The following is a 24,314-nucleotide window of genomic DNA, read 5'->3' on the forward strand; positions in this document are numbered from 1 at the left end:
AACGTTTGTCATCCCATTGTGCCGAATAACAATACTGAGAGATGACTTTTTTCGGTCATTATTCATCCTTTTATGTTTCCTCTCTTTCTATGGCATTGTCTTGTAGTTCATTTTTCACAAACCGGAATCCTATTTTTGGTTGATTTATTTCATGTCGCTTTTAAAGCTCAATTTGCATGCCTGGGCCTGGGAGGTTTGTTGTTCTGTGTAGCTGTGGGTATATGGGTGTCATTTAGGGCCTTATTTTAGTGAATCAGCGGCGCATGGTGTGAATGGTGCGAAGCGCGCGGCGTGCGACGACTACGTTCCACGTTTTTTGTGGCCAGAGGCGCGTGGAACAGCTGGGATTAGGGTGGAATTAGGAGGATGCATTATCAGCAGGTGTGTAAGGGCAAATCAAATCAAACCGCCTGTTTTTCTTCCCTTTCAATGCAGTTTGCTCTGAGCCATTGCACTCTAATAATCTAGAGATGGAGAGAAAGAAAAGACCCTCTCTTGAGTAAACTGATGTCCTCATGTGGGGGGTGCAGAATTGCCACCAGTGAATATGCGGTACCATAAAGTCACTGTGCTCGGGACGAGAAAATGCATTCGGTTACTATCAGGTTCCCACCAGGGCCACCACTGCTCATGTTAAGAGATAAAAGTGTGCATTTAAAGGCAGAGGCTATGTTGGTGGTTCCCAAACTGGGGTGCGGGGACTACCAGAGGTCCTTCACAGTGTTGCCGGGTTTCCACAGCAAAAGAGAGAATAGGTTTATTTCATTTTTATGACATTTTCTTGAAGTTAGAGCATGGGAACATTTTGTGATCCTAGTTTGGCTTGAGCTGGCACAGTCAGCTGATCTTGTGAGGTCTTGTGAACAAAACCATTTGACCACTCCAACTCAACACTTTGCCTGGAAACCAGAAAAAAAACGGCTGGACCGGTCAATGTCGTCTGAGGCTCTACATGTGAGGTTTAAGCTATGAATTTTATTTGTAAATGCCGTTGCTGGTGTTTCCTAATGATTTGAGTCTGACGGTATCCAGGCTGTGTTTTGTTGAGTGAACAATGGTAACAAAATAAAGTACGACTGTGACAGGCTTGGTTTGACAAGGATCACAAAACAATGTTTCCTTATCCCTCCACCTAACAACAAAAATCCTCTCCGAGAGAATTTCTGCAGACAAAATCCTCTCAAATGGGCGTCCAGGGTTGATTTTGACTCAGTTGCAGTGTCAACAAGTGGGAAACAACAATCAACTATTACCTGAAAGGTAAAAGAGAGAATAAATCTGCCAAATCCTAACTACTATTATAATTCTGATCCTGATTATTAGGATATAATTATGTGTTTTATTGTTTTAAACTTTTTTAAGTTAACTATCACCCACCCACAGATGTCAAAAGTCCAGTTGTCGGGAGAAGAAGAAATGTCATGGCCAAAAAAACAATATTTAAGTGGAGAAGTTTGGCTGCATCCTCTAACTTATTTATGTGCTTAGAGTTTATTCTACTTCAGTACATTTTGGGAATTTCTATCAGCTTGGGTGAATGGATATTTGGCTCTCACTGCAGGAAACCAGAGTTCCAAATCTTGTGAAAAATGATTTTGAATGTTGAATATCTAAGTGCCGTTACATAAGAGTCTTAAATGAGTTGACGATAATCGGTAGACAAACAGAGTTACATAAACTACACACACAAGCATCCATCTGTGTGTGTGTGTGTGTGTGTGTGTGTGTGTGTGTGTGTGTGTGTGTGTGTGTGTGTGTGTGTGAGTGTGTAGTGTGTGTTTGGTCATCTGTGAGTATATGTGCATGCAGCGGAAGTGTGCATGTGTTTGTATTTAGTCATCTATGTATGTGTGTATACGAGCAGTAGCAGTGTGTATGTTTGCATGTGTGTGTGTGTGTGTGTGTGTGTGCGTGTGTGCGTGCACCCTGGGGCCAAGGAAATGGGATTTTTCACATTGCTCTCATTGCTTTGTTTTTCTGTTGAGAGACTTTGAGGACAACAGTTTATGCCTCTTTCCACTTGACTCATTTTCTTCTTGTTTCCTTTGTTTTTAATCATTTCATTCTTCCACCTCCTACTCCTTTTCCTCCTGTTTTCATAACAACTCTTCATATTATCTTCATTCTTCCTCACCCGTTTATATTCCCTCTCGTTCCCCCTGTCTTTTTCTTTGTATTCTCCGTTCTGCCTCCGGCTTCATCTTTCCACGGGGCTCCCACTCTTTTTCTGTATCTGTCTCCCTCTGCCTCTCTTGTTATTTTGTTGTATTTATTTTCATCTGACTGGCATGACCACAGCTTTGAACAGTGCTGATGTGATATTTCCCCACACTAGTCATTTAGATGCAGACGGGGTCGATGCAAGGTGTGTGCATAGAGGCCAGCAGCACGAGAGCCCGGCCAAACCTGTATAATGGATTGCTTTGCTAATAAACAATGAAAGGGCTGGAGCAAACAGGGAAAGTGTGTGTGAGTTTGTGTGTGTGTGTGTGTGTGTGTGTGTGTGGGAGGGGACAAATGGGAAGAGAATGCTAATAGTTCTGTCAGGACCTTGATGAGCCAAGCCTTTACTTTAAGCAACACACACATAAGTGCACACCGATGCACACACACACACACACACACACACACATACACACTCACACACCAACAGATCTGTACCTGATTATCTTCGCCTTTGGGATTTAAAGCATTAGGGCCTTGTTCCCATTATTCACATTTTCTCTATATTCCCATCTCCTTTCTTTGCATGACTAATGACCCATATGGAAATAGCCAATCTTTCCTCATTACAAATTGCATCGGCATTCACAATAAATAAATAAATTTGTGACAGGCTGTGCAGTAGAGACCGGTTTCAACAATATAACGACGAGAATTCAGATGATTTTTTTTGGACGATGTCCACACTAAGCCACGGTCATTTGAAAAAAAAAAAAAAAAAAAAAAAAAAAAAAAAAACATCTTTTTTTTTTTTTTTCTCCATTTCAGCTTTCTGTCCAAACTAACAAAGCATATTCAACCACTAAAAAATTTATATTTTCGCATACGCCCTCCACACTGGATACCGTCTTTAACATGCTGGCCTAATGTTGTAGCGTTGACAAGAGAATTTCAGTGAAGAGAAATTCAGAAACACTTATATATGATGTTATGTGTTCATGATCAGGTGGTGGCCAACATCCCAAATGACTCGTCCTTGTTAGTTACTCTTAAATGCAGCTCAGCTTAATTGTCTCTCCAGTGAAAAAGTGTGGCCATTATTGTACGTACAGTGTCTTGAGAGAAAGACTCGCTGCTTTTGTATCTCACTGAGCCCATCAGTGTTGATGGGAAAACAGCCTAGTGGACAGAAAACAAAAGACACAAATGCACCTTTTCGGATTTACCCGGCTTAGTGTGGACAGAGCCTGAGAAACCACTCCAGGCCGATGGAAATTAATTTAACCTTAATTTATTCAGGTAAGGTTGGCTGAGCAGGTAGATTTGCTTTGCTTTGTTTGTTTGTTTGTTTGTTTCAGCAATGTCCTACTTTACACTGAAACAATTACGAACTCTGCTGGCAGCCGCCCAGCTCAGCTGCAGTCTCTCACCGTCGACCACTGGAGTCGCTGGAGCTTCAGCGCATTGCTCAAAGGCCCCTCAGCAGTAGGGGAGGGGAAGGGGGAGCGGGGGAGACCATTACTCATTCAGTTTTCCCATCCATATTTCTGGAGACGTGAACTGGCGGCTCTCCAGTTTCACTCCCACCTCCCTAACTGCTAGGCTCCCATTGCTATAGGCTATTTTTCATGTCAAACTTTCAAATGATCTAAGACTAAATAGCACTTTCAGGCTCATGGCCAACCTCCTCGCTTTAAGTTTGGTCCCAAGAAACCTGGGACTCATTTCTGCAGTAAGCCAATTTAAGTCAATGTGTATGAGCACAAATGAAGTGTCGCGTTCGAGATTCAAATAGATTTACATTCAGAGTGTGTCACCGTCTCTGCTTACTCATTGGCGTATCATCGCCACGGCAATTCCTCCGGGAGTCCCAGGGCTCTCCACTGTCAGAACATAGGAAGTGCTGTCATCAGCGCTTACTGGAGGACGAGAGAAAGGAAATATATAGAAAGGGGGAGGCAGAGAGAAGGAAGGAGGGCCGGAGAGAAACAGTGAAAGTAGCCAGGGAGAGCGATGGAGATACGGGAGGACAAGCAAATGAGAAAGAGGTGATTGGGGAACGAGAGAGACAGGGTGAAAGATAGGAGAGGGGTTGGTTAGAAATAAACGAGACATGGGACGGAGGGATGAGGAGACAGAAAACTCAAGTTAAATGTTGAATTATAGCATCGCTGAGAGACAGAGAGAACAGGAGTGGGTGACAGAACATGCACCCGGGGCTCGTGTTCGGCTGATAGAGTTGACTGGGATGAATGAATGATTCTCTGCCTCTGTCTGACACACACACAACACACACACACACACACACACACACACGTACGGATGCAGGGTGAGCTAAGATAGTGACATCAGTAGTAAGTCAGTGACGATGACTAAGTGCAGTCCCTCCACAGTAATGCCGTTCAGCATGACATCGCCTTTCCCGTGGCTAATAAGGACAGCAGTGTGATGTCAGCCAATGTCCTGAGAGCTCAGCAGGTTAAGGTGCATGCTGTGCACTCATTATGCCAGGAGTGCAAATCTACCTCGCGACTTTGGCAACGTGTCATGTTCTCTCACTCTGCACCATCTCTCCATTCCCTGTACACTGCACTCTCCTAAAGAGGCAGCAGGGTGGTGTAATGACTCTTTTTGTGTTATTTCGAGATAAGGATCAGTTGGCCCCCATGTAGCTCCACTGGGTTATGTGCAATTACATGTAACAACTTGCTGCGTGCTTGCGTGCTACGCCTGTTCATTGCGGCTGATATTGAACCGGTTATTTTATGGAATTTATTGAGTGATTTATTTGTAAATGTTGATGATAAGAAAACAATGTTCTCACTTTCACTCATTATGTCAGGCCAATCTTAAAATTGAGAAGATGCTTTCCAATGAGGCATGTTAGATGTGACATATACTGTGGTTGAGTAATCAGATCATATCAAATCAATAGTTTAGAACCTTAAATAAAGCATCTCAATATTTGAAAAAATGACTTTAACATTTCTTACAGGGTTGGGTCGTGAATCTGAAATGCAATGCAGTTTTTATTGCAGTAAACTCACCAAAGTTGCACTTGTGTTGCTCCTCATGAGTTTTGTTTGGAAAAAAAAAAAAAAAAAAAAAAACTATTTGAAATTACATGGTTCTTATGTAGTACTTGCATTTCTGAAACTGTGACAAAAAGGCAAGGGCTAATTTACTATTGCTATCAATGCAGTATCAATGTAAAAAGTTAAAGATGCAAACGGCCTTGTGCATGTTTGTGTGTGTCCACGTGAGCATGTTGTGCATGCATGATCTCTTCAATCTGCGTACAAATAACACAAGGTTGCGTTCACGACGTACACCAAAATCCAGTTTTTGCTAGCTTGCTAGCTAACGTTCCAAAACGTTTACCAGACCCGTGTGTGAGACTCAGCCTTGTGTTTGCTCAGAGAGAAGCAACAGACACTGGACTGTAGCCTGTTTAGTAAAAGGTCCAATATAGATGGTATGTTTGTCTGGTTACTGAGGTTCTCGGCCACCCAACTTACTATGAGTGTGTGTGTGTGTGTGTGTGTGTGTGTGTGTGAAGGGCCACCCATCAAATAGACAGACCTACATGAAGGCCATAGGAATCAACTCTACAAATAGCCTCCTGTGGTATAGACCAGTAGACAAATGGACACATAGTGTTTGTGTGGTGTATGTGTGTGTGTGTGTGTGTGTGTGTGTGTGTGTGTGTGTATGTGTGTGTGTGTGTGTGTGTGTGTGTGTGTGTGCATGTGTGTGCATTCATGCAGGCATAGGTACAGTCTGTGCCACTACTGTATCCGCTATGTTTACTAAGGAGGCTTGGCAAATAGGCTGGGTAAATACAGAGTAAATACACACACACACACACACACACACACACACACACACACACACACACACACACACGCACACAGACACATACATGCAGCTGCAATCAGATAGGGAAAAGTGAACTCCAGACCTTTATCACAATTACAGCTTATGTCTGGGATCAATAACCCCTAGGTTGGGGAAAATAGCACACTCAGATATTCCATTTCAAAGAGAGGCTGCTGTGATAATATATTGTAGATAAACAACAGGATAGATTCTCAGTACGCTCTGATACTTTCAAATTAGCCTATAAATAGCCTCTGAATCAACTATCTATGCACATAAAATGTAAAATATGCAGGACTGCCTTGCTTTTTAATTAAATGTATATTGTTGTGCTACAAAATGAAGAATTTCATTGCCAGCTGATACACAGGGGGTTATGTAGATGACACAAATCATTGCATCGTCCAACATGTTGCTGTTGTACGTAAAGGGTCCCAGATAAGTAATGATCAAATGCAATATTTATTTTAATTTTGTATGAGTAAATGTCACCATTTCCAGACAGTGGATATTTCATGTTGGACTGTAACTCTGCATTTGAAAGTGCTCTGTAGGGTTCATGTGTTAGATTAAAATCAAACTCCATTCTATCAGAAAAAAGGAGGGATTTTCACATTTCAAGGTCTGCTATGCCAGGCACACACCAATATCACAGCAGGATTAGATCGTTCAACACAAATTTCAAAATTATAGTCACATCATGTCCCCATTACTATTTTTGTTAATTTCGGGGATATTTTTACTGTATTATGTGGGTACAATGGAGAGAGACAGGGCAGTGAGAGCGGTAACAAAGGGCCCAGGCTGGTATCAAACCCAGGCTGCTGCAGCAAGGACAAAGCCAAAATGAAATGTGTTACACACTCTAACTGGTGAGCCGCTGGGATGCAGCCCAATCATTTTCAAACATGGCTGATATTTTGCCATTTTAGTGTTGGGGGTACATTTAGCCAATTTGTGACTTTTGGCAGTTAGATTGCAGGAGGTTATGAGTCAAAACTCTTTTTATATTCTATCTTGACCAGCAGTGATTCCAAAAAGTGCATGGGGATCTTGCCAAATGATTGGAAACTGGGCGGGTATCAAAGAAACATTGGTGGTTTCATCATTGCAAATGCATGCTACATAGCTGAGCTTTGTTCAAACCCACAGAACTTTTAAATTTTAAATTATAGTGGAGATCCCAGGGTTTCCATAGATACCAAATATGTCTTGCTGAATTGTAGAGGAATGTGTGTAAAGTGATGCACAAAACATCTACATACTTGATGTGATGGTGCAGCTATAAAGCGATGGTATCTTGGGTTTGAATATTTCTCTCAGTTTGATGTAGCTTCACTAAAGTGTTGCAGCAAGCAGATACAGAATATTTGTGTGACACTGCCACACAACATGGGAAAAAAATGTTTTTTTAACTTAATTTCTAAGTTCTAACTAAGCTACTTAAGGAGAAATTCAATGGAAAATCAGAGTTCAAGGGGTTCATGGAAACTCTCTCTCCCCCCCAATCCTCCTTAAAAGACTGATAGTCCTTGGTGGCTGCACTGACGCAGCCCACACACCAAAGTCCTCTTCTTCATCTTTCCATCTGCATTTTTACACACACAAACAAAAACTGTGTTGATCCATTACTTGTGTTGCTGTTGTCACTTAACATACATACGTAATGACCCATTTGTTCTTCCTTCTTGTGGGCTCTAGCCTCTTAAACTCTAACAGGGAAAGGGGAAAATGTCATAGTAGTTTTCAAAGAGGTCCCTTGACCTATCACCTTAAGATTTCTGAATGATAATGTGTTCTATGGATATGCACAAGTCTCCTTTTTGCAGATACGTCCACTTTATGTTAATCCCATGCAGTCTGGCGGTAAAGAAAAAACATGCAGTTGTTTGCATGCAGTACAAATGTGTTATTATCTCCATACTGGGGTCTAATCAATCTTGTAGTTACATAAATTGGGTTTGACTGGAAAGATGAGACTCCTGTGGATTCAGTGAGTCCCATTTTATCCAAGTGTGATGATGTTATGGCAACTCCCATTGAAGCCATTTCATTGTGGTGAGTCCATTTTTTGAAACTCAATGTTACTGTATGAAAATGACCTACTTTGACCTCCAGGATAATCACGTCCTCATGAAACTTTACAGCCACAAACTAAAGACCTTGGGCATTCAGAGGATTTATGGTTTGCATAGGTATATTGACAATAAGGGTGAGTTTCTGAGTAATCTCCAGACAGAAGTTTTTGCCACACAGTTGCTGAAAAATTAAGTTCTTACACTAATCTCACAATGTCAAAAGTTTTTGACCAGACTAGTACAAGCTCTGGCTACAAGGCCAGAGCTGTGAAGCTTTTAGGTTTTCTCAACATCGAAAAGAGGTCTGGCTCACTTGAGACTATGGCCTGTCTCTTGTTGTAATCTCTCATAATGTGCAAATTCATGCTGCTGCATCATCCTAAAAGAAGTGTATTATTTTGATGCATAATGGGATTCAGGAGCTCAGGAGTTTGGCAAATGTGAGGTGTCATTTAATGCACTTCTGGCATTTAACTATATAATTACATACCAAGTGCATCCACCATGTTATATGTTCCTCTTGCTTGACTTGAGTGTGCACACGCAAAGTAGAAGGGCTGTAGGCCAGGATCCTAAAAATGTGCAGTAATTGTAAGGCAGGATAGCTTTGAATAACAAGATATGTTTACAAATCCTTCCTTCCAAGGTTGAAATGAATGAGCAAAATTATAAACTCTTTATCTCTACTAACTGTATCCAAAGCACTCCTCCCTACTGACGTAATTATCACACACAAAACCTATGATTAATGTGAGGCTTGTTTACTTTCGCCCATCACATGAACACAGTTAAAATTGTGGCATCACAGATTACTGGAGAATAAAAGATTCATGCACAAACTGCATGATATTGCTTAATATTCAAAATGGGAATTATAAGAAGCATTCACAAATAAAGTATGTTCTCAATCTCATTTATTGCATGGGCTCAGTCATCAACGTTGAACCTAACAATTGTTATTACTATTATTATTATACTGTTAGTATTATTGTAAATGCCCTTTCAATAAATAAGACTCAGCTACATCCTTTATTTGTGAGTGCTGGTTATATTTCCCACTTTGAGTCACATGTTTACCAGTGCATCAGTTAGTTGACATTATATTCATATGTATACTCTCTCTTCTGTAATCTGCAAAATATTCCAGCTATGGTCGAATAAATGTATTAAAGTCACATATTCTCCCAAAGGTTACAGATATTAAGGAAAAAATGTATATCTGTTCATGAGCTGATGATGCACTTAACTTTATATCAGTCATGTTGGACTGGGGAAGCTTAGGGTGTGTGTGTGTGTGTGTGTGTGTGTGTATGTGTGTGTGTGTGTGCGCGCGCGCGCCATGGGTTGGGCCTCATCTCTGGTTCTGATTAGGTCCCTGTAAAAACACCTCTGCTCAGAACATCACAGTCCGTACATCACATACTCCCTCTCTCTCCTTCTCTCTCTCTCTCTCTCTCTCTCTCTCTCTCTCTCACACGCACACACACACACACACACACACTGTGCCGAGTAGCTCCTGGAGGCTCCCTGTTCACAAAGGGGAGTCTACACCCATCACTCAAAGCCTTATAGGCCCTCAACGTGAACACACACACACATACACATGCACAACTAGACATGCAGACATACACACACATTCTCACCCTCTGTATCACATGCATATATGTTTAGACACACACACACACACACACACACACACACACGCACACACACAAAAAGTGCTCTGTTTTCTTAGCTTTGATACACTTATAGAGTTCAGAGGTGAGGGGGTTGGAGGTAACGCTGTGTTTTTCCAGAGCTTTCTAACCACCTAAATCTGCTTCTACACACACAAGGAGGTCCAGATGGCTGGGTGGAGAGACACACATGCACACAGTGTATACTCATAGGCCGTATATGCACACACTCACATACACAAACGGAGACACAGTCATGCACATCTGCAAAAAAAATGCACGTGAAGCACTCATATACGCACAGAGTTACACATACAGCATAAAATGAACATGGACATAATGTCACAAAACTGAACAAGCAAGCAAATAAACAGAAACTGGCAAGGCTATGCATACACACACGCACACACCTACAACACACGTCATTAAAATATAAAAACACTCCCACTGGCTCTTCTCATTATGCGTGTATAGTGTCTCTGAAGTCACCCACACAGTAGTTTTTACATGTGCAGGTGTGTGTGTGTGTGTGTGTGTGTGTGTGTGTGTGTGTGCAAAAAAATCAACATTTTATCAAGTCATTTGTTCTCATATTTGGTGTTAAACTTCTTGTTTTTCATCAAACACAGTAAAAAAAAAAAAAAAAAACTTTAAGTGGGATTATCAGAATCAGAAATACTATTGATCCCTGAGGGGAAATTAAAAAAAAAAAAAAATACTTGTTTCCGATGCTGATCAGCTTGTTTCCAGAATTTGCTCGAATTTCTTGGATTTCTTGGATGGTCATTTTCTCAATCCCAGTGAGCTGATCTGCCTTATCCTGCCTTGTGTGCATATTTATAGTCCTGAAAAATTCCTGGAACAACTGCATTGGAAAGAAGTGGGGTTATCTGCTGGAGATTTTTATGGAGTATAGCTTTGACACCGGGAAGGAATTCTTTAAAAAGCAAAGATCAAGCACTGATACACTCACATAGAACAAAAACACTTGCTGCATTACAGCACAGCAGGCCCCTTTGTGGAAGACAAATTACTCAAATGCAAACCATTCCTTGCATGACCTCGCCATTTTTTGTGCAATATGGCCCATAAGTATTTTCTTACAACATGTCTTTTTACTTGTGGTGCACTTGTGAAAGAGCAGGCCAAGAGCTGACAGATGGATGATGATAGTGCAGTGTAGTAGTATAGAATACATGTGTAACAGGGATTTTTTTTTTTTTTTTCTACTCTGGCTACCACTTTAAAACTAAACCAGGAGAACTGTACACTGCAAGAAATGCTCCTCTTAACAAGTCATGCCATCTAATAATCTAATATTGAATCTTATGTGCAGCAGGTTATGAGTGTTTTTTTTTTTCTTTGTAAAACGAGAGAAAATGTGCTCATAATTTGAAATAATTTCATATTTCCAATGAGACTGAACCTGTTCAATAATTTTCTTGAACAGAGTAATTTGAAGACATTGTTTTGACACTAACTGAGGGATCTGCCTTGTTCTGCTTTGTTTTAAGACAGCAACACAGCTTTTCCAGCAAAATGAAATGAAACTGTGCTGGAAGTCAGTGTAGATTTCACTATTTTAAGGTTCATTTTAAGCTTTTAATGACTTAAGATTAAGATTAAGAAGCAATTTTTTTTTGCAGTCGTGCATTGCATGATACATGATAGCTCACTTCTTCAATAGCTCTCTGTGGAGCCAGCTGAGGGCAATCACATGTGATCAATGGCTGAATTTATCACTTACAGCCAGGCTCCATCATCTACTGTCTACGCACCGGATGTGTGTGCACATGCATGTGTGTGTGTGTGTGTGTGTCTGTGAGTGAGTGCATGGTCTCGATCCCCCAATAGCTCTTGAGACACGGCTGACGTTGTCTTTAGCAAGCAATTACAGGCAGAACGACTGTGAAAAAGGTCACAGCCATCCAGCTATCAACACACATCACCAAATGCCAACTGTGCACGTCTGTGTGTGTGTGTGTGTGTGAGTCTCTCTGTGTGTGTATATGTGTGTGTGTATGCATGTTTGTATGCAGTGCCCAAAATGCCAGCAGCCGCACCATCCGGCTTGTTTCTCCCCGGTGCTTGTGGGTAATCTGCAGCAATCCTGCTTGATTGATGAGAGAATTAGTGTTGCCGAGCAAGGCAAAGCATTATGGGAATGAGGAAGTGTTATTATTGGATGGAGAGCGTACCATCAAAGGTTAGAGTGCCAATAGGTTTGTGCGATTCTGTATTTGTGCAGGCATGAGTGAGCATGTGTATGTGTGTTTAGTAAAAGGGATCATCATCCAGACAGTTATTGATGGATGAGGTGCCATAAATCCTTATTTCCTGTTATTATGGTAGTCAGGGTCGCACACTAAACTCATTAACATTTGAGCCAATTTATTCAGGAATCCTATCCGGACAAACACTTGTCAAAGTTTAGCGTCACTGTTTTGGTTGAGGCTGAGCTAAATGTTTACTCTGTCCTTCAGCTCCACAGAAACACATCTAACATGGAACTAATTCAACTAATTATTTTTTTGTTTTTTGTTTTTTTCATTTTTTTCCCCTCATTTTAAACCTGCACTAAGTACATTCAGAATCTATTAACAAGCCTGAACCTAAGCTATGTAGACTTTTGTACCCCTAATTATATAAACCAAGTCACCAGGCCCGGCCATTTCCATGTTTTTCACCTTTTGTCTCTTTTCTGACCCAGATTGTTGCTCCGCCCACTCCTCTCCCCTTTGCCTCTTCAGCTTCTTTCAAAGCATATGTGAAATCACACATTCTGCAGATAAACATATCCAAATTGCAGATCTGTTACTCAAGTGCCGCTGTCGCTGCAGTCAGTACCGTGGTGACAGGAAAAGTTCATTTAAAGCAGCTTATCTTATAGCTAAAAGTGTGCACCGTCACCACTGTTTCTTATTTTTAGGTCAAAGACAAAATAATCAAAGTAAACCAACAAGAGTTTGGTGAGAGTGAAAGGTAACCTTCATTTTCGGCCCAAAAATGAATTTTTTGCTTTCACTTTCACTTTTGTACAAACAAGCTGCCTTGTTTTTTGTATACAATTGGAGTTGGAGCTCTTAAAACCCTCTAGTGGTCAGAAATCGCTTTCAGAAGCTTTAAGGAACACATTTACATAAAAGTCAAATTTCTTGATTTTAATTGAATAATATCTTACACTTGTTCTTTGTTAAGAAAAAAAGTTTTGGGGGCAGATAATTACAGCTTTGTTCTCATTATAGCAGCTGTTCACTCTGTTGTAGCTTTTCGTTTAAAATAGTCAAAATATAGTTTTACAGTGATTTAATTTGGTGGAAATATATACTTTTTTTTTTTTTTTTTTTTTTTTTTTTTTGGACTGAAAACATTTTTTGCTGACAAAACTGCTTGTCTGCATTGCCTTGAAAAAGTGGCCTGTGTATCATTGCCCCGAGGTAGGACAAGTGTGTCAAAAGTAAGTCCGTTAGTCGCTTCTTTGAGCGATGCACAGAACAGGAGCCGCATTTCTGCAGCGAGAAAGCTTTTGATGTACAGGTGTAGCCTCTGGACAGGACAACTTACCTCAGAGTTTCAAGGTTTGACTTCTCATGATGATGAAATTAGAATATGCTTTTGGAAAGTTCCACGTATTTTCCCCCTTGTTCCCCTTGGATGAACCTCCGTCATTGCAGAGTTTCATGTGTCTATGTACGCTCTCAGAGAAACTTTATTCTTTAGAGCAAAAAAATCCCCCAGGGGCCTTATATTTTAGAAATTTCTCCAAACACGTGTATTTGTGTCTATGAAAGTGTATGTGAATGTTTTGTGCGCTCAGTGGCCACCACAGTATTTATGTATTTATCTTACCTTTATTTTACCAGGAAGTCCTATTTGATTAAAAATCTAGTCGGTCAGTTTCCCTGTTTACGCCAGCATCCCATTCCTCCAGATGGTGGGTTGTATAGTTGTGATTCAGGACATAAACTGTACAGACAGGATGGAGAAGTTCAGCTGCTCTGTCGCTAAATGTTAAATTGAAAGATTCATGATGTAGCTGACTTTTAATCTGTTGTGATTGTTGGTGACACACTGTTCCAGCGTCTCAGAAGCAGCAGACCTCCAGCTATTCCCAGCAGGAAAATTCAACTTTATCTCTCCAGGAACATGACAGTGACTTTAGTTTATGTTAATTGCCTGCACAGTGCCTAGATCTCAGCCCACTACAGCACCTTGAAACTCAGTGGACTCCGAACAGAAATGTAGCACCGGCACAGCGTGGCTTTTCCAATTGCATGAGTGAAATGTATGTGTATATGGTTATATTGCCATGTCAATAAAGTGCGAGGTAGGTTATAAAACATAAATCATATAGTATTGATCGTCATCTGTTGTTAGTGAACTCATGAAACATCAAAGAATTGTATTATCATCAGTTCTCTGTTTAATATTTTAGGATGACCAAACCTTATTTTTGAAAGAAGAAAAGGGAACAGAGAGCATGAGCAACCTGTTATTATTTACTTACATGCTGTGAAGCACACACATACACATATATAGTAGATAGATAGATAGATAGATAGATAGATAGATAGATAGATAGATAGATAGATAGATAGACCTACTAAAGTGGCCGCTGAGTGTATATGCATATATACTGGGTCTAAATGATCAATATTAACACTAGTATTTTGGGTAATTCTTTACTAAAACTCTTGTTTCCGTTGTTTCCGTGCCTGTTTGCTTTCTCTCACACACTATGTTTTCATTTATACAGGATATGAACAAGCAACCTTTGACCATTGTGTTTACGCTCCTAAGTTCACATCAAACCAGTAGCAAGAGTTCTGCTCCAAGTGACTTACAGCTGTACTTATCTGATTTGAACCAGAGAGAAAAAATGTCTGACAACTCCGACAACAGAAATGAGGAACAACAGTAGTTTGCCCAACCTTATTTATTTGAACCTGAGTACACAGACAGGGAACTCAGATGAACCAGCAGCAAAAGCAGCTCAGCATGACCTCCGGCCAGGAATATGATGGTGTAATCGCTGGGTATGTCAGGCAATGCCAACACAAGAAGAGAGCCTCTGCTGCATGGAGTGAGATTTGCACGGTACAAGCAGCTGGGTAAATAGTATATTTCCACAGTTCACAGATGCAGGCGGCATTGGAAACAAACAGGCCACAAATGGAAAAACAGTGGTCCACCAGAAGATGCAGCATAACCCTGCACTGCCTCCATACCTAGTGGACAGTATGCACAAATAGTATGCCAAATATTGGTGCAAAAATATAGTGGTGGAAAAAAGTTTTCGGACACCCTTAAAATTTTACACAATCTCACAATCTCAAATATTATCATGAAATATTTATGGAAAAATCTTTTTTGTGTTTCAAAAAGTGTGGCTGCAATAGACAGATACAAACAAATACAAATTATATATTTTTTTGTTTGTTTATTGTTTATAAGAAAAACTAACAAAACTAAATTCTAGACAGTTTAATCTTTATCTTCAGGCGTGTTTCCTGCGTTAGGTTCCTTGTTTTAGCCATTTGTGTGTCTGAAGAACTTTCAAATGTGCTGGCTTTATATAGACACCAAGCTTGGCAACAAAAATTGTGTCTTTTAATAAAAAGAACGACCTTCATCACTGGTACCAAAATGACCCAATACTCAAAATTTCTAATGTATTTTTATGGAACCAATCAATTTTAAGTTTTTAATGGCTTTTTTAGGATTTGTTTAGTATTTTGGCTATGACTGTACTAAAAGAAATTAGATCTAAGAGTGATTTGTTAATGCAATATGCACCACTGTAGATCAGAACATACAGAAAATACAGATTGTGCTGCATGTTTTTTTGTTTTGTTTTGTTTTGTTTTGTTTTGTTTTGTTTTGTTTTGTTTTGTTTTTTAAACCTTTTTTGTCTTAATGTAACGAGTCCCCATCCCTTTGAGCTGTTTTGGAGAAAGCTGACATGGAGCTGTGGTAGCTAATTTTCTGTGTTTTTATGTGGACATACACACTTTACTGGTGCTTCGACTGGTATGCATAGAGGAGGAGCAGATAAAGTATGAGCAGCCCCACCAGAGACCATGCTGAAGTGTTGTTGGGCAGTCGTTGCACATTATAAGCAATATGACAAACTGTCCCTGTGGGCATTACTGGACGAGGTGGAGATCAAGAAATCTTATGACATCAGACATTTTATGGGAGCAGTTGTCAGTTTTTTTTGTTTTTTTTTATGGTGGATCTGTTAGTTTAGAACAAAACTCACGTGCAGCTTCCTTGTGATGGTCTTATGAGCAACAATTCAAGTCATGTATTATTAGTTTCTCCAGTAAATTTGATAGCTGTGGTTGATGTTCTTGAGGGCTGTAAACTCTGCTCTCACAATAAATCAGAGAGCTCATTTATTACCCAGGAGAATGCCTCTCTTTATTCTCTCTCCAGACACATTTGTAATGAATTATTCTCATTTTTGACAGCACGCTGACGCCGAGGAAGTTCAGCTGTTTTGTTTTTGATTGTATAAGAGAATTGGGAGAATGGGAGAGAGAGAATGCGTGTGTCCATTTCATTGTTACATTTATATTTATTCGTTTATTTGATGTGTTATCGAGTGTGACGCACAGTAAGCGAGCGAATAGAGGTTCAGCGCCTTGTGGAAAGTTTAACTTGACATATGGTTGTTGATGGGCACTCATTTTCCGGGAATGAATCTGTGACCTTTCCAATACAGAGCGGTCTCTTTCACTGTTAGGGCCACCCTACCTGTGTGATTGTGTGTGTCACATAGTGTGAGAAAAGAAAGAAGAGCAGAGGGAAAAAGAAAGAATACTTATGTGCATTTCTTAGAGAGAATGATGCCTCCTATCATCACACAGCCCGCACCCCGCCTCGCGTATTTCCCTCCTGGCTTTCCAATTTAAATGCAAATGTTCCCAAACCGGACTCCACAAAGACGCAGAGGCAAAATCATTTGACGCAGCGATGAATTATATATTTTAATTAAGCAGGCAAAAGAATCGCGCCTATTCAGCCCTTTCCCCGCCAATAAGAAATGAATGAATAAATAAGGAACGAAAAGAGAGGAATATATGGAGGGGCGGGGGTTACAGGATGGATGGCAAGATAGGTGGATGGATGGATGGATGAAGGGAGGAGCGTGTGCATTGAGTGTGTGTGATTGCAGTGCTAAGCGCCTGTGGGCTGTCATTATGCGAGTGATCTGAAGCTGTCAGATTTCAAAACTGTATTGTTTGCTGATAGACGGGCTAAATACGCCACACTCGCAGGCACACAGACACTCACACACGCTCTGGCACTTGCACACACTCAGAGAATCCTGAGCACACGCACGCCCTTGCATTTAAACCCCTGCGAATACACACACACACGCACGCTCACGCACACGCACGCACCGTTTTGATGGGCTAACCAGCACTTAGAGAATGAAGAGCAGAGATGGGGATTGTGATGCTCTGACAAGGGATGCAATTTTAATTTCACCCCCTGTCAGTCTCCTCAATATCTGCCCTGATGAAATACATATGAGCTGCCAATCACTCACACACACACAAATAGATACACACATACTCACATGCCCACACACACACACACTTTATCACTCTCAGGGAAACACACACTTTCACTACTCTTTTTCTCTTTCAAAGTCACTGGCACAGATAAACACTCTTCTTTTTATGCCGCACACACACAAACACACACTCTCTTTTACTGCCTTACTAACACACACATAGCCTACAAAAAAAACCCCGGTGCAAACACACACACACACGAATACACAAACGCGCGCACACACATACACACCTACACAACACTTTTCTGTATCTCTCTCGCGCGTTCACACAAAGACGCTTTCCCTTTTCTGTCTTTCAAACAAACAAGCGGACACAAATGTGCGCACACACACACACACACACACACACACACACACACACACACACACACACACACACACAGGAAGGACGAAGTTAGAAGTTTTTGAAGCTTAATATCAAAGATTATGGTGAAATGTTTCAATGGGTTGAGTATTTTTCCATTGAGTGCATGTGTGCTGAGACTTTCAATGAGACTTTTTAATGAAAAGGATGAAGGAGGTAAAACTGCCTGCTTGGCACTTCAGCATAAGAAATACGGTATTATGTAGGTCCTGCCTGTTTGGACAATAGTAAACACTCGTACGGAGGACAAGACAGCTCATCACTGTGTTGCCAGGGCACTGTGGTCAATCCATGCAAGGACGGATTACAGACCAAACCAATGGAGTCGTGACGAAGGATCTTTGAGGGCCTCAGACCGCAAAGCAGCAAACTAGGAGAGACAAATAGACACAGACAGATGGAGATGATATGAAAGGGACAGATAGCCACAAAATTGGCACAGCCACCACAAAGTAAAAGTTGGTCAAATGTATAAAAATATATCCAGATCTATAATGTGTATCATACCGTGTGTGTTGTTTTGGCAAAGCACAAAAGAAACAGCGTTGAACACATCTGTTTGCTACAAAAACTTGCATGTTAATGACAGTATTTGTAAACAGTCACTTGACATTTGCTATCATCAGATCAGACATTCGAAATGTGTAAAACCATGCAGCACACTGAACTGTCAATGTCACTGCAATGCAAAGTACTTAACCCTATAAAGCCTGAACTATGAAAGAATTGGCAGAAAATTCTTTTTTTTTTTTTTAAATTGAACCCTTTATTTAGTCCTATAACAAAATATATTTAAAAAAAATTCAAAAAATATGTTATTACACGACCTTTCTGGTGTATGATATATGATATGTACTTGAAGTGCCAATGGTATGGTCCAGGGTGAACAGGGGAAGTGTTCAAAGGTATACAACAGTATTTTGGTAAGTATTGATTAAACTGAACACGAAAAATGGAATTGAAAATGTGTATAATATATGATACAAATGGCTTTATAGGGTTAAAGTAGTCTATGTAATGACAGCTATTTACATTGCCGCCCTGAACTTTGGCTCCCAACATACTATATATTCTCCGAAATGGTCTGCATGAAAATCTAATTGAATTTCCTCAACATACTGAGCATTTTAAATTGGTCTTGTGTGTTTGTGTGTGATTTTTGGTGGATGTAGGGGGGCTGCGAAAATGCTTGCGCCCAGGAGCCTCATCACATCATGATCTGCCCTCGAGTCCATTCATGGAAATTTATTGTAGTGGTTACACTGTTTTGTTCACTTGTTTTCCTTATGTTTGTCCATCAAGTCATTTTGGCATCCATACAACATTCAACGCTCTGCTCTTTTATAGCTATGTAAACTTGTAGATGATTATCTGTGGTAAGGTTTTGGCATGGAGATGCAGCAGCGCTCAGCAGTGGTCATGCATGTCACGGTGACAATGTATCTGTGGAGCATTAAATATGCTAAACACAGTGTTTTACCATCATTAGGCCATACCACTTGGATAGTTTTGGAAAATATCTCTGCACACACACCGCAAAAACACATCCGTGATGTGAGCCTGTGCAAAGAAGCTTAAGAGGGACTGCAGTGGTTTGCCAAGCCAAGAGTTAGCTACAAGTGCAAATCTTAACATAAAATATCTTAACAATGTCCAAAGCTGTATGAAAAGTGAAGCAGTGTGATAAAAAATTGTTGAAGTTGTTAAAAATAACTGCTTGATCAAAGTGGCACCTGTGTGAGGTGAGTGCCCCACCTTGAATGTGTGCAACAAGGCAAAGGCTTTCACCTGACCACATGGCTGTTTGGAAAAGCTGCATTTTCCGTGACTAAAAACATGTAGACAGAATGTCAAAATAGAAAGAAAAAGTTGTGTTTGCAAAAAAACTGATCTCTCTGTGGATGTAGCCTTAATGGCATCTAAAGTAGTTTTCCTTGAAAATACACTTGGCTTTCTTAACAGTCAAAAATTCAAGCCAAAACATATTGTGTTTTGGTTCGAAATTTTGCATAATAAATATGTTGCATTTCCCACCTCAAAAGAGCTTCATTTGGAAGTTTATATGGAAGCTGCATCAGTTACATTTGTGTGTGTACAATCTGTCAGCCCCGTGCTCATGGTGTACTAGAAGAATATGCTACGTGGGTCACAAAGGACACTGGGCAACTTTAAATCTTAACCAGAATAATTTTGAGACATTAGTGTAATTGTAAACAAAACCATTGGCAAGAAGACTGTCAGCCTCTAGTGGCCTCTGCACTGCATTTTTAATTGTGTTGTTGGATATGGAGGGAAATCTGATGGCTTGCTCGAAGGCACCGAGGAATATTATTGGATGGCACAAAACAATAAAGGCGCGCTGGTTTTCCAGAGCCAGTGGAGGTAAAGCTTTCAGAATTTCTTGCTGTAGTAGGTGGTGGAAGGAGTGAGCAGTCGATAGAAACATCACTTCCAGCATGTTTATCCAGTTCGGTCAACCCAAAGGGAGAGGAAACCACGTGGAGAAATGTCAGAGGTTATAAGAGCTATAAATCAGCTCCACCATGCTCTCGTTGTTTTATGGTAATCATTTTAAAAGTGCCATAATTAATTTGACAATTATACATTTATGTTTAAAAATGCCTCACATAACATCCTCAGCAGCTATTTAGTTTTTAATTGTTAATGGTGTAAAATGGAAAAGCACTGCAGCAACCTCTCTTCAAGATATCAAATACCTTTAGGTGGATGGAATACCAATTAGTGACAAATTTGCTTAATTATAAAGACTGAGTAATAACGTATAGAGATGAGACAGTTGTCTTAGCTAAGTCCACAATGTGCAACGAATAAATAAGAGAGAAATGAGTTGCTCTGTGCAAAATCTCCTGCTATCAGTGATCGTGCAACATGATTATTAGATTTAATCAGTAATGCATGGTGGTTAGACATATTTGAGATAGGTTTTCATTAGACCACAACATATATTACGTATGTGTTAAGTACGAAGAAAACTTTTCTCTGTTTCTTCCTGGTTTTGTGTGAGGCTAAAAAAAAAAAAAAAAAAAAAAGTGTTCTCCTGTGATTTTTCTTCATTTCCAGAAAAATGTTCTTGGCAGGAAACTTTTCAGCACAGTAGTTCAAGTGATTTCTTAAAAGAGAAAAACCGTCTCTTAGTTCTTCTGTGTTGGTTTGACATCAGAAAAGTTTGTTCAAAGTTCTGTAATGTTTTGTGAGAAAAAAAAAAAAAAACTCTCCACCTTCCTTAATGCATTGTCTCTACAAAGCCCTTCCTTTTCTTTCCAGCACCATTAGTTTAGCAGTTTATGAAAGCCTTTCTTGTTTTTTTTTAGCGTGTTGTTTGAGTGTTTTTCCTTTTTTTAAAATACCATTAGTTTGATGGTTCATGAAATTGTTCCTTTGTCCGTTTAATCCCTTTGACTTTTTTTAGTACTTTTTGACATTTTAGTCAGACTGTAAAAGCTTTCTCATGTTCTTGGATGTCACTCAGCATCACTAGCAGATACGTTTCTTTACTTCCGGGACACTGAAACATGGTGTAGCGGTGCTCATGTCAAACCTCGACAGAACGAGCGAGAGAAAGGGAATTGGGGATCAGAAAATGAGGCAGAGGAATGGAGAGATATCTATCTACTGGAGGAGAGCGAATTTGTGCTAATTTAAGACCGATGGAGGTAGTCTGACGGAGAAAATGAGAGGAGAAAGAAGAAAGAGAGAGAGGAGACGAAGAAGGGAGAGAGGCGAAACAGCTGAAGCAAAACAAAGAGCAAGAGGTGATGGGGGATGACAGCGTCTCGTAACAGCTGGAGTTGTGCATTAAAAGAACACGGATATTCACTTTCGCCTCTCTCGTTTTGCTCCTCGCATGTGCACATACACTTAAATGCACACATTTTACTCACAGGAAGTCAAACTGAAAGGCCATCTCGCATAAAGTCTTACATTTGAGGCTCAGTGTGTGTGTGTGTGCCGGGGGTTAAACCGTGTCCCTGTGCGCTGATGACGGCTCGTACATCACTTTTCCGAGATCAACTTTTTCCGGAGGAGTTGTGAAAATTTGTCTGAGGTCATGAGGACACTGGAGATGGGCTTTAAATCAACTTTGGGTTTTGTCTGTCAGAGGGCTCGCAATTTATGAACCAGAAATCTATGAGCCAGAGCGTCAGGGTGGCAAATGGAAATACTGTCGCCTTGATAGGAAGTAACATTTCTATCGTTTTGGAAGATTTTCAAACCAGTGACGAGGATGTTAATAACGTTGTTTGTAAGATCTGTGATATATAAGGCTCTTTTTTGTGAGATACATAGTTAAATAGCTATTGAATGTTTGCAAGCTCAAATGTTAGTCCATGTGCGATTTCTGAATGATGCCACCAAAGTGAATTGCATCTTTCATAAACAAGAATGGAAGAAAAGAGTCACTCCCAAACTGTTGTCTGCCAGATGGAGATAATGAATCCTGACTCTGGATCCAAAACCAAATCATCAGTAACACGTTCTAAACGATCAGCTGATCAACCAGATTATCTCGTTTCCTGAAATTATGACTTTTCAGGGGATGTGATGCCTCTCTGAGAGCGGGATAAGACGGTGGGGTTTTCATTTGGTGTTTGTTTTGAATGTATTTGTTTGTGGTGCAACTGTCCCTTTAAGAGTTGCTGGCCATTGCCCATCCCAAAGAGGATGGACCCATTAGGCTGATGAACAGAGGAAGAGAGAGAGAGAGACAGAGACAGAGACAGAGAAAGAGAGAGAGAGAGAGAGCGAAGGAGAGAGAAGTTATTTAGTAAAAGGATAGGAGGAGGCAGGGAAGAAAGGGCCGCAAATTAGAAAACGGGATTTTGACAAGAAGGAAGGAGAGACAGAGTGAAAAGATAGAGAGACACTGAAAGAGAGAGAGAGAGAGAGAGAGAGAGAGAGCAGGAAGCAGCTGTCTCTCTACCTCTCTCACATTTTGTTGTAGGCATCTATGGGACTGTCGGTCAATCAAGGGGACATATTTAGACACACTCCCCTCTCTCTCTCTCACGCACACACACCCTGACAGTTCTCCTGTGTGTGTGTGTGTGTGTGTGTGTGTGATTGTGTGTGTGTGTGTGTGTGTGCGTCTACAGATGGCAAACCTTGTGACGTCGTTGTGCTGTGTAGTCCTGGCTGCGGTGGTGGTGGCCTACGCTCAGAAACGCAGTCAGCTGGGTGAGTAAGCGTTTCTATTCTATTCTATTCTATTCTGTTCTATTCCATTCTATTCTATTCCAGTGCTATACTCATGATGACTCGACTCAACTCCTTAATTATGCAGCTCCACTCAAACTCAACTCTGCTCAGTTTTGCTCTCCTCGACTTGATCGACTCTAATCTGTTCCACTCCTGTCTGCTTCCCTCTATTCTACTCTACTCTACTCTACTCTACTCTATGTTTCTTTACTCTTCCCTACTCTACTCCACTATACTCTGGTCTGCTCTAGTCTGTTCTAGTTCATTCTAGTCTATTGTACTCTCTCTCCTCGGCTTTAGTCTACTCTATTCGATTCTACTGTCTGCTCTGCTTTAGGCAATTCTCCTTTACCTTGCTCAAATTTGTACTTTACTCTGTTCTAGTTGACTCTAGTCTGCTCTACTCTACGCTTTTCTACTCTACTCTGTTGTCGTCGACTCTAGTCTATTCTACTCTACTCTGTTCTATTCGACTCAGTTCTATTCTATTCTACTCTGCTCCTCTTTACTCAGCTGTACTCTACTCTATTCTACTCTCTACTCTGCTTTCCTCTTTCCTACGCTGTTATACTTGATTCGATTATGCTCTCAGTACTCTATTGACTCTACTGTACTGTGCTCTTCTCCCCTCTTTCCTACTCTATTCTATTCTACCTGGCATCACTCTAGTCTGCTCTACTCTGTTTATTCATCCTGTTTTCTTTCCACTGAAATTAAATAACTGAACGGTTTCTGCTGTTTGTTGTGAATTCTCGCGCTGGCCATCCTCATCCAGCTGTTTTCATGTTGCCTGTTTCACAAATTGCCAAGTTATTTTGTTGTTGTTTTTATTGTTGTTTAGTTTGCCGCTGGTGGAGTTAGGGTAAGACTTCCTGTGTGTTAGTTGTGATGATGTGGAGCTGCTGTCATTTGACCGATTTGAGTGAGCTGCTCACTCGCTGTGAGGCTGTGGTGGGACGTGTTGTGGAGCTGGGACGTGGACCTGCTGTGGCGGCAGTCGGAGGTTTAGCTGTTACTCACATTTCCTCACAGAAACAATCGAGATCATGGTCATAATTTGCTAATATTATAGGAAATCATCTATTTTTAATTATACTAGTGGTTGTGGTATTCCCAGCTGTGTAACATTACAATGAGTGTGCAGTGAGTTCAGTCAGATCAAGTTACAGTTGTGAGTGTATTTCATTTTTTTTTCTCCCTAGAATACAAGATGAAAAGAGAAGCAAAAAGAGAGAAAGGCATGCTTTCTGTTTCACAATGCAGTCATGTCTCCACCAAGAGTTCACATAAGATGCACAAAGATAAATTAGTGTTTGTGTGTGTGTGTGTGTGTGTGTGTGTGTGTGTGA

At 40.5% G+C, this 24,314-nt stretch overlaps 1 protein-coding gene across 1 annotated transcript in view; it reads left to right on the top strand.

The window, feature by feature from the left end:
• Nucleotides 1-24,314, top strand: part of cntfr (ciliary neurotrophic factor receptor) — a 260,246-nt gene that overhangs the window by 50,175 nt on the left and 185,757 nt on the right. The window contains exon 2 of the mRNA XM_030064630.1: nt 22,863-22,944. Coding sequence (XP_029920490.1) covers nt 22,863-22,944 — 82 coding nt within the window. The remainder of the gene's footprint in view (nt 1-22,862; nt 22,945-24,314) is intronic.

This window comes from Myripristis murdjan, chromosome 12 (assembly GCF_902150065.1).
Source record: "Myripristis murdjan chromosome 12, fMyrMur1.1, whole genome shotgun sequence".
Lineage (NCBI taxonomy): Eukaryota > Metazoa > Chordata > Actinopteri > Holocentriformes > Holocentridae > Myripristis > Myripristis murdjan.